Here is an 11892-nt window from a genome sequence, read left to right as displayed (position 1 = left end):
CATATAACCTAGACCAATGGACATGGACAACGGCGGGATGAGAACACGGGTGGGGGGGGGGGGAGGTTGGGGGCTAATGGGGGGATGAGGACACATTTGTAATACCTTAACCAATAAAGAAATTTAAAAAACAAAAAAACAAAACAAATCCTTCTTAAATAATTTACGTTAGCTATAGACAAAGGGGATGGGAGAAGGTGAAGCTGGGATAGCAGCAGCGGAGTCCACAAGAGTCTGTAAAACTCATGTGTAAACAAGAAGCAGAGACTCCTGGGGTTCAAAATGGGGATGGGGGAGGTAAGAAATTGGTCAAACTAGCTATTCTCTTTTTAGATAATTTGGAAATAGTCACCCAGAAGTCCCAAGTACACTGAGTACAAGCAGTCTTTTGTTAGTTTTGCACTACAGATGTTAACTGCTTAACCTCTAATTGTCTCTTCCTTCCACCCTCTGGCCTGCTGTAGTTTAATTTAGGTTATCTCATAATTTTCTCCTTGTCAATCTGAATGTTGATAACAAGATAATAAAGCAGATATGGGGGAAGGGCAGAAAGAACAGCAAGTGCAGCCTTGACCGGTTTGGCTCAGTGGATAGAGCATCAGCCTGCGAACTCAAGGGTCCCAGGTTCGATTCTGGCCAAGGGCATGTACCTTGGTTGCGGGCACATCCCCAGTGGGGGGTGTGCAGGAGGCAGCTGACCAATGTTTCTCTCTCATTGATGTTTCTAACTCTCTATCCCTCTCCCTTCCTCTCTGTAAAAAACAGCAAGTGCAGAGGCCCTAAAATGGGAATGTCTTGACATATTAGAGAAAGAACAAGGAGGCCAGTGTGGCTAGAAGAGGAGAGCGGATAAGTGGTAGAGGTCTAAGTGGTCACTATAAGGGCTTTGGCTTTTAACTCTGAGATGGGAACCCCTCTAAGCAGAGTTTTAAGCAGAAAAATTACATGGGAAATATTTTTAAAAGATCACATTGGGCCCTAGCCGGTTGGGCTCAGTGGATAGAGCGGCCTGTGACTGAAGGGTCCTGGGTTCGATTCCAGTCAAGGGCATGTACCTCAGTTGCAAGCTCCTCCCTGGCCTGGGCCCTGGATGGAACAAGTGAAGGAGGCAATCAATTGATGTGTCTCTCTCACATGGATGTTTCTCTGTCTCTCCCCCTCCCACTCTCCAAAAAAAAAAAATAAAATAAAAAAAAATAAAGATCACATTGGTTGCTGTTGAAAATACACTTCAGAAGAAAAAAAAGAAAATAGACTTCAGAGCCCTGGTTGGCATGGCTCAATGGTTAGAGTGTCTCCCTGTGCACCAGAGGCTCATGGGTTCAATCCCAGGTCAAGGGCAAGTGCCTAGGTTGCAGGTTCGATCCCTGATCCCTGCCCTCAGTGGGGGCAAATGGGTGAGGCAACCAATCAATGTATCTCTCTCACACTGATGTTTCTTTCTCTCTTTCCATTCCACCTTAACCCTCCCTTCCTCTCTCTAAAAATCAATGGAAAAAAATATCTGCCCTCCTTGGGTGAAGATTAAAAAAAACAAGACTTCAGAAACACTTAGTTAAGGAGGCTGTTGGAATAATCCAGACAAGGAAAGGGTGGAGGAGAAGCCCCAGGCCCTGGAGGGGAAACTGGGGGGCAGTCATAGGCCCACTGGAGAGAAACAGAAACAGAAGAGTTTCCAGGGGAAATGCTGGAATCTAAGAACACTGCAAATGAGTTTAAAGTTCATGCTAGTCAAGGGGAGAATAATGAGCTATAAATCTTGAAGATACAGGTTTGTACCCTTAGAAGATACAGGTTTGTACCCCTAGAAGTCTTAGAACATTTAAGCCCCAAAGGGTGGGGTGTGTATGTTGGGACAAGGACCACCACCTCTGTTACCTTCCTGGTCCCAGAAGGTGATAGGTCTTTCTACGCAGCTCAGGAAGACCCTAAGTTGAAGGGCAGCTAAAGGACCCAGACAACCAAAGAACTGAATGAACTTAGAGGAAATATGTATGAACTAGAAGAATGAAATGGCCATTTTCTCAGATGAACTAGGGGAGGAAAGAGGGAAAGGAGCAGTCATGTGAAAAATGAGTAGGAATCAGGATTTCAGGTACGGATATCTTGAGTTTGAGCTATCAGACACATAAATGGCATTAAATATGTAAGTATGAAATTCATGAGAGGTCTAGGTAGAAAATATAAATTTAAAAATTTTCAGTATATAGATGGATCTTTAAAACGATGAGATGGATGAGGTTGCCCAGGAAGTGAGGTTCTAGACAGAACTGTAGTGGAGAAAAATATCTCTGACCAGAAATTGAACCCACAACCTTGGCGTTATTAGGACAAGGCTTTAACCACGTCTTAGTCACTATGAATAACACTGCAATAAACATAGAGGTACATATATGTTCATGAATAAATGTTTTCAAACGTTTTGGGTAGATACCCCTGATTGCCGGGTCATATGGTAGCTCTCCACACCACCTACCTATTTAGTTTTTGTTGTTAAACCTCACCCAAGTATATTTTTCCCTTTGATCTGGCAAAGTGAGACCACCATGGCCTTCAAGCATATCAAAAAGCATACAGTGCCAGTGTACTACAGAAGCAGTAACAAGTCATGGATGACCAGCTCTTCCTGAATTGCTATACCAGAAAAATAGAGAAATACTATTTGGAGAATATACCTTTCAAGATTTTGCTTACTGTTGATAGTGCTCCCAGACATCCTCTTTTTATTGGTGATCTTCATCTCAATAGCAACATGGTGTTTCTCCCTCCAAACACTATCTCTTTGATCCAACCAATGAATCAAGGAGTTACAATAGCTTTTAAGGGCTACTACCTGAAGAGGACCTTTTCCCAGGCTATTGCTGCAACTGAGGAAGACACTGAGAAGACACTAATGCAATTCGGGAAGAATTACATCTATGACTGCATCAAGGACTTGGCTTGGGCTTGGGGTGAGGTAACAAAGGAGTGTATGAACAGCATCCTTTAAGAAGACACTAAAGAAGTTCATCTATGATGTGAAAGTGTTTCCCAAGGATAAGGAGGTTATAAAAATCATCGAGGTGCCCTGGCCCGTTTGGTTCAGGGAACAGAGCATCAGCATGCAGACCAAAGGGTCCTGGATTCGATTCTGGTCAAGTACACGTACCTTGGTTGCAGGCTCCTCCCTGGCCCGGGCCCTGGTCGGGCCTCGTGCAGGAGGCAACCAATAGATGTGTTTCTATCACATCGATATTTCTGTCTTTTCCTCTCTCTCCCACTCTCTCTAAAAATCAATGGAAAAAATATCCTCAGGTGAGGATTAAAAAAACAAAACAAAAATCAACAAGGCTATGGTTGAAATAGTAAACAACTTTAACCTGGGTGTAGATGAGCATGACATTGAGGAGCTTCTAGAGATGATTCCTGAGAAACTGACTGAGTATTGAAAGTTTAAAAACATGGATCCCATCATTAAAAGGTTGGTCCTTCAGGAAGAAATTCAGAAGGCATTGTTATCATAGATGATGGCTCTATGCATTATTGCCTCTGAAGACCTATCAGTGGGAAAAGGATTGTGGATTTTTTAAAATCAGTAAAAAGAGGAAATAACGCTAAATTCCCATTCCACTTTACAAATTGACCCATAATATCCTCCTTCAATGTTCCCTCTGCATCCACTTCATTTCCTGCTAAAAATAGTTAGCCCTGGCCAGTGTGGCTCAGTTGGTTGAGTGTCGTACCATGCACTGAAAGGTCACCAGTTTGATTCCTGGTCAGGGAACATGTCCAGGTTGTGGGTTCAATCCCTGGTTAGGGTGCATACGAGGCAACCGATCAATGTTTCTTTCTCTCTTCCTTTCCTTTCCTCTTTCTCTAAAAATCAATAAAAACATTTTAAAATAAAAAAAATTTTGAACAAAGACTTTTAATATATATATATGTATATATATATTTTATTCATTTCAGAGAGGCAGAGATAGAAACATCAATGATGAGAGAGAATCACTGATCAGCTGCCTCCCGCACACCCCACACTGGGGATCGAGCCCGCAACCCAGGCATGTGCCCTTGACCGGAATCAAATCCGGGACCCTTTAGTCTGCAGGCTGATGCTCTATCACTGAGCCAAACCGGCTAGGGCTAAAATAAAATATTTTTTTAAATGACTACTTAGCCAAGACCAGAAGTAATCTGTCTACCTCCTGACTCTATTGAAGGCTGAGAGATGGACATTCATTTGTTTCCCCCTCACCTACTTAACACCTCTTTTTGCTTCACTCTGCTCCAGGAAAACCGTTTTAGCACTCTTGCTCCAAGATGAGGCCAGAAAATTTCCATTAGACCTCAAAAATATATACCCATTCATCCTTTCATTCATTCATATATACATAAGCTTCAAGGGCAAAATTTTCTTTTTCCACAGCAATTGCTAGGAGTCTGGAGAAAAGATCACCTGAAGACCCAAACTCCAATACCTATGAGTGTATGAAAAATATCATACAAATTTTAAAAATAACTCTTTAATCATATACACATAAGGGGAGTAAAGGGCAGCACCAGGCCGACAGGGGAAGAGAGCAATGTGTTCTCCCTTTGTCCCAATGTCAGCTTGGCACCGTTCTGAGATCACACACACAAGTGGGCTGGGTTGGGAAGTAGCATAAGGGAGAGGACTAAAGAGACATAGGCAAGAGGGTGGAGGCAAGGGCTGGCAGTAGTCTCAGTCAGTAGACTCCAACACCGATTCACTTAGCGCAAGGTCCCAGTAGTGTTCAGCCCCATGCTTTTTGAAATGCTCCCGAGCCATGTTCTCTGTAGGGCACTGTTTGAACTTCATGTCCCCAAAGCTCCGGTCTTTGGCTGTACCCTGAGAAAGAGACAAAATTTGTAATAACGACACTGCAATTTCTAGTTTAAATCAGATATTCTTTCATAAAACCTAAGCACTTGTGTAGCAATGTGCCTAGCTGAATATGATTTGATGGTAAAAAGAAATTCTAATCTCCACCTCCTTGGATGTTGCATGAGTTTTCATGAATTTATGCATACGGGTTTGTTGGTCTTTTTTGACTGAGTGGAAAAAGAGGAGTTCTGTGCTCTGGTGCTTGGGTGGAAGAGCAAGTCTGGAAGGACTATGGATGGTGAGATGGGATGAACTTGTCTCCCACCAGGCCTCAAAGACTAAATTTGGTCTTTTTAGGACAAAGGTGTTAGGGAACCAGAGGCCAAAAGGACTCTTTTCACAAGACTTAGTGAGACCCTGTGTACAAGAAGGAGGCTTTGGGGCCCAGTGACGAAGAATAGAGGGACAAGGGGGAGAGGGAAAAGGGAGCCAGGGGGACGACCTCCAGAGAACTGCAATAGAAAAAGACACTGGGTGGAAGCGCATTCTCACAAAAGGCACCAGTAGCAACAAGTCAGAAAGTGCTACCTCAAGAGACTTCCAGGGATAAGACTCCAATAAGGAGTCTAGAGCAGAACTTGGCTTGTTTTTGAACCTGAGACACAATTTCTGAGGACACTCAGATAAATGGAAGAGATGAAAAGGCGGGATATTAAATATGCAGGTGGGGACTTATGAGACAAAAACAAAAACGAAGGATACATGAAAAACAATTAGTAGCAATTACCAATAAAAGAGTGGTCTTAAAGAATCAGGGAATCAAAAGGGAACTATTTCAGTAAGTGCTTTTCTTTGTTAGAATTTATTTTATTTTTATTTTTTTAAAATATATTTTATTGATTTTTTACAGAGAGGAAGGGAGAGGGATAGGAAGGGAGAGGGATAGACAGTTAGAAACATTGATGAGAGAGAAACATCGATCAGCTGCCTCCTGCACACCCCCTACAGGGAATGTGCCTGCAACCAAGGTACATGCCCTTGACCGGAATCGAACCTGGGACCCTTCAACCCGCAGGCCGACGCTCTATCCACTGAGCCAAACCCGTTAGGGCTAGAATTTATTTTAATAAGCATTCACTGCTTTTGTAGAACATTACTTTTATAATACAGAACTAGTTACTATACATGAGCACATTTAAAAAATTGCCCTAGCTGGTTTGGCTCAGTAGATATAGTGTTGGCCTGAGGACTGAAGGGTCCCAAAATCGATTCCAGTCAAGGGCACATGCCAGGTTGCGGGCTTGATCCCCATTGTGGGGCTTGCAGGAGGCAGCCAATTGATGATTCTCTCTCATCACTGATGTTTCTATCTTTCTCTCCCTCTCCCTTCTTCTTTGAAATCAATAAAAATATATTAAAAAATAAAAATAAAAAATAGAAGGTACACATGAACTCAATACAGAAGAACAAAATGAAAACAATAATCACAAAGGTAAAAATATTTACAATGTATAAAGTCTATTTTGGAGTGGGAATAAAAGGATTATTGTACTATATCAGGACACAGATAGCTACTGAGAAAAAAAAAACTTTTAATGTTTCCTAGAGAAATAGGATATTTTATGCTTCAAAACAGGAGAACAATGCTTACTTCACAAATTGGTCTGAATAAGCATATTCATTCATTCATTCTTCAGAACTAATACTGCTTCACTAAGATTTCAGGAATGAAAAAACTGTATAATCATAAAAAAGTTCTATTTGAAGAGTGATTTAGTTACAATGAACAAAGTACAATTACATAAATAATCTAATTAGGTTCTCAAACAAACAACAAAATACCTGACAATAGGGAGGGAAAAATTACATTTACATAAAATAGTATTGGATGTTAAACATGCCTCACCCAGTTGCACAGCTAATAAGTAGTACTGCCCAGACTCCCCAGCTTTATATTAAGTTCAGTGTTTCTTTTACTGTGTCCGTCCAAAGGAAAACCCAACAATTACCTTCCCTCTTTACAGGCCTCATCTGTGACCATGAAATAGCTCAACTGAGAATTTGTGATCTTGCCACTGGTTTTCCATACTCTTTTCCAGATGGCAGATACTAACATGATCTTCAATTTAACTAAAATATAATGAGTTAGAATTTGCTACCAAACATTTAACAATAAATTCCCTCCCCCCTCCCCCCAAAAATCAAGAAACACAAATTACTTAAGGGATTAGTCATTACTTAATTTTACCATTCCATCACTCCATTTGAATAGTACAAACAATCAAGAATTAAAGTTCTGCTTCAGTGTTTAATAATCACCTTGCCCTAACCGGTTTGGCTCAGTGAATAGAGCGTCAGCCTGCGGACTCAAGGGTCCCAGGTTCGATTCCGGTCAAGGGCATGTACCTTGGTTGCCGGCACATCCCCAGTAGGGAGTGTGCAGGAGGCAGCTGATAGATGTTTCTCTCTCATCGATGTTTCTAACTCTCTATCCCTCTCCCTTCCCCTCTGTAAAAAAAATTAATAAAATATATTAAATAAAAAAAAGAATCACCTACCTCCCAGACTAGTACACATTTGTTGGTTTTCTTCACAGCTTCCTCATCAGATTCCTCATCATCTGGAAAAGACAATATAGCTAAGTCTTGCTCTAGATATAGACTAGAGACCAAAATTTAGGTTCTAAACAAACAATGTTCAAATCTACCCAAATTATTTTAAATATTGTCACCCTTTACCATGAGTTGGGATCAAATGTCTTCTGTTTCTCTTTACCCCAAATTAGACTGAAAGCTTTTTTTTTATATATATATATTTTATTGATTTTCCACAGAGAGGAAGGGAGAGGGATAGAGAGCCAGAAACATCAATGAGAGAGAAACATCGATCAGCTGCCTCCTGCACGCCCCCACTGGGGATGTGCCCCCAACCAAGGTACATGCCCCCGACAGGAATCGAACCCGGGACCCTTGAGTCCGCAGGCCGACGCTCTATCCACTGAGCCAAACCGGTTCTGGCTGAAAGCTTTAAATAGGCAGGAAAATTAGTTAATTCAACAAACATTTATTGAGCACCTACTATGTGTCAAGAGTTGTGCCAGATACTGGGAATAAGTAGATAAATAAAACGAACAATTAAAAATAAAAACTTGTCATGAGCACTTTGAGAGCCAGGCTTCATATGCCAACATAAGAGTCCATTCTCAAGGAGGTTTTAGTCTAATGGAGGAGGGCAGATATATCAAACAAAAATAGGAACACTTATGAAACAAAATATAGGTCAATTATAGTAAAAAATATACTTTGTGCCCCACCACCATGGCTCAGTGGTTGAGCATCGACCTATGAACCAGGAGGTCACGGTTCAATTCCCTGTCAGGGCACATGCCCAGGTTGCAGGCTTGGCCCCCAGTAGGGGACGTGCAGGAGGCAGCAGACCCATGATTCTCTCTCATCATTGATGTTTCTCTCTCCCACTCCCTCTCTGAAACCAATAAAAATATATTTTTTAAAAAAATAAACTTTGTAAGTTTAAAAAATACTTTAAGACCAAAATGTTAGGTAAAATAAAGTAAAAAAAATAAGGCTCTCTGTATGTTAAATGCCAACCAAAGTTTTCAAAGAAAATAATGAATACTGATGGAAGAATGGTGGCCAAGAGGATTTCAAATATACATATTTGATAAGATAAGTTGGGAAAAGAATGAAAAGTACATTTTCTTGAACAAAGCAGGAAGCTTTTTTGATCTGAAAATCTTTTTTTTTTTTTTTTGCCTTCAACCCCTTAAAAATTTTTTTATCAAAAAATAATACAGCCCTGGCTGGGTGGCTCAGTTGGTTGGAGCATTGTCCCATATACCAAAAGGTTTCAGGTTCGATTCCTGGTCAGGACACGTAGGGAGGCAACTGATCGTTTCTCTTTCACATCAATGTTTCTCTCTCAAATTAAACACACACACACAAACAACACAGACAAGGTCCTGGCTGGGTAGCTTAGTAGGTTAGAGCATCATTCAAGGTTACAGGTTTGATCCCCAGTCAGGGCACATACAAGAATCAACCAATGAATGCATAAATAAATGGAACAACAAATTGATGTTTTTTTCTCTCTCTCTCCCTCCACCCCTTAAAAAAAAAAAAATTAAAAAACAGCCCTGGCCATGTGGCTCAGTCAGTTGAGCATGGTCCCACACACCAAAAGGTTGTGGGTTTGATTCCTGGTCAGGGCACATGCCTAAATGGTGGTTCAATCCCAAACAGGAACAACCAATGGATGGTTCTCCCTCTCTCTAAAATCAATAAAAACATCCTCAAGTGAGGATTTAAAATAAAGGATAAAATAGACAATGCACACATGACCATGTATGAATGTCTAGCATATTCATAGTCCTAATGGGTCTTTCTAAAATTCCTGAACATTATCCAGTGTTAGCAAGAACGTCAGGAGGGGAATTGATGAGTGGACACAATACCACCCCAACTCCCACTTAATCCCCTCTAACCCCCATTCACCATCTCCCTTTGTGTTAGATGTCTGTTCATCCCACTTTATCCGATGCAGCATAAGACGCTTAAATTTCTTCTGGGACTTTGGGCCTGGAAACAGAAAAGAAGAGTTTTGCCAAAATTGTGGAAGATGGTGGGGTAGAAAATAACCTCTGAGCTCATTCAATGCTGACATTAATATGGTAGCTGAAGCAATCCCAGGAATCATATCTTAGGGCCTTTTACTCCAATTAACACAAAGCAGAGGCCCAGGATATTATACCCAGGTATGGTTCTAAAATAGTATCTTTTTCTCCTTTCTCCCACCATGCTAATCACTTCAAGGCACAGGGTTGCCTGGGGACAATCTCCCTCAATTTTTTCAGACTCACCCCCTTCCACTACTACCACGTTGACATCCTTGTGCAGTACCACCACCCCTGTCAGGTACAGTTGCCCAGCATTGGCCTCAATCTTGAACTTCTTGGCTGGGTTGCTCAAATTTCGAACTCTGGAGAAGGGAAAGTTTAGTTATGGCTTTCATTTTAGCATCGGTAGCTGCCTGAATGGAATGGCAAATAAAAAGATGAATCCAAAATGATTTTCTGTCTAAAAACAAAGGTCTTTGGAGTAAGCAAATACTAGTATACTAATGCTTAAAAGGTAGAACTGATGAGTCTAGACATATTTCTACTGTCTTATACTTCTCCAAAGTCTAGCACTCTACCTTAAAACAAATAACATGTAATCAAAATTTACTCTAGATGCTTAGAATTTAGTTACAATGCTGTCCATAAAAAATTTCTAGGATACATGAAAAACTGTTAGTAGCAATTATCTATAGTGAACGGTCCTAAGGGATAGAGAATAGGAAGGGGACTTCCCCTTGTTCTAATCTGAACAAGGATTCACTACTTTTATAATAAATATATCACTTTTATAATAAAGAACTAGTTACTAAAACATTAAAAAAATAGAAGACACACAGGTACTCAATGTAAGAGAATAAAAACATTAAATCAACACAAAGGTAAAAAATATTTACACTGTATAAAGTGCATTTTGGAGTGGGAATATCGGTAAAAGGTTACTGCAATACATCAGGATAAGGATATAGTTACTGAAGAAACTTTTAATGCTTCCTGGAGAAATAGGGTATTTTATGCTTCAAAAATCATAGATGATCTTTAGTTCACATCTTAGCCTGAACAGATATACTCACTCATTCATTCTTCAGAAATATTACTGGTCCACTAAGAAGCCTCAGACACAGAAGAGTAAGCCTTTAACCCTCACCATTGTAAAAGATTTACTAACTCTTTACACTAAGGTCATTTAAGGAGTAGGGGCTGATGTTAGGTATGCTTTTAGACCACAGTGATTCTGCCTCAAGGACTTGGAAATGTTCTAAGGGAAAGGCTGCCAGTTTGAACACCTACCTATATACAGATATGTGTACCCCCTGTGAAATGTCTTCTTTAAGCTTTTTAATTTTCTTGACCTTTCTCTGTTCTGCTGTAAGTTTTCGGGCAGCGTTGGCCTCTTCATGCGCTCTGTCGTGACAGGAAGGACATCCACAAGTGAGAAAGGCATTGAAGATCAGAGGCAGGGCTGAGGGAAAGAGAGAGCAACGGAGGACTCTCCCCTCCCTTCAAATGTGGATCCCCCAGTAAAGTTTGGGGAAAAATACCTGCCCTGGGTTTCCACCCAACCCCATGGCACTTACTTCTGTCTTTTTGCCATCTGAGCTCTGACATGGGCTTCTACCTTCGTGGGGTCTTGAACAGCTTCTGTTCCTAATACTCGCATCAAATTAGAAATTCTCACTGCAGTGGAGAGAGGACAGAAATCAATCTCCCAAATCGCTTCTCCGGCTGGGATAACCTATCCTCTCTTCTCTACCAATTCATATTGTTTACATATTTCAAATCTGCTGAAAACTCACTTCTTCTAGGAACTCCTACCTTGAAAAGACCATACAATTAACTCAGTATTTGTGGATGTTCACACAGTTAATCTAAATAGTTGGCATGCATTAAATTTATAAAAGACAAGGAACTTAATTTTTTAAATGTCCTTGTTTTTTATTATTTTTATTTTATTATTTTTAGTTATTATTATTCTTTTTAAAGAAACTTTAAAAATTTTTAGTTAATTTTTTTAGAGAGAGAGGGGAGTGAGAGAGAGAGGGAGAGAGTAACATCCATTTGTTGATCTACTTATTTATACGTTCTTTAGTTGATTTCTGTATATGTCCTGACGGGGAATCGAACCAGAAACCTTGGCTTATCAGGACAACACTCTACCAACTGAGCTACCCAGCCAGGGCTATTGTTTTCTTTTTTAAATTGAATTTACTGGGGTTACACTGGTCAATAAAATTACATAGGTTTCGCCTGGCCAGTGTGGCTCAGTGGTAAAGTGTCGATCTATGAACTAGGAGGTCACAGTTCGATTCCTGGTCAGGGCATATGCCCAGGTTGTGGGCTCAATCCCCAGTGTGGGGAGTGCAGGAAGCAGCCGATCAATGATTCTCTCTCATCATTTATGTTTCTGTCTCACTGTCCCTCTCTCCCTTCTTCT

General features: G+C 40.7%; 1 protein-coding gene across 4 annotated transcripts; it reads right to left on the bottom strand.

The window, feature by feature from the left end:
• Window positions 1–4486: 4486 nt before the first annotated feature.
• Window positions 4487–11137, bottom strand: LOC102434211 (U4/U6 small nuclear ribonucleoprotein Prp3-like). 4 transcript variants are annotated; one of them, XM_006095199.3, is made up of 6 exons: window positions 11036–11137; window positions 10749–10920; window positions 9702–9820; window positions 9337–9420; window positions 7384–7445; window positions 4487–4849 (listed from the first exon to the last, which is right to left on the bottom strand). In XM_006095199.3, the coding sequence occupies exons 1-6, from the start codon at window positions 11064–11066 to the stop codon at window positions 4703–4705; spliced, it is 615 nt and encodes a 204-aa protein (XP_006095261.1). In that variant the 5' UTR covers window positions 11067–11137; the 3' UTR covers window positions 4487–4702. The 4 variants fall into 4 exon arrangements, with proteins under 4 accessions (XP_006095261.1, XP_006095262.1, XP_023615064.1 ...); XM_006095200.3 differs by having other exon boundaries at window positions 10749–10862; window positions 11036–11131; XM_023759296.1 differs by lacking the exon at window positions 10749–10920 and having other exon boundaries at window positions 11036–11131.
• Window positions 11138–11892: the final 755 nt, after the last annotated feature.

This window comes from Myotis lucifugus, unplaced genomic scaffold (genome assembly GCF_000147115.1).
Source record: "Myotis lucifugus unplaced genomic scaffold, Myoluc2.0 scaffold_151, whole genome shotgun sequence".
In the NCBI taxonomy this organism is placed as follows: Eukaryota; Metazoa; Chordata; class Mammalia; order Chiroptera; family Vespertilionidae; genus Myotis; species Myotis lucifugus.
The sequence above is the reverse complement of the archived record's forward strand: the minus strand, read 5'-3'. Positions and strand labels throughout refer to the sequence as shown.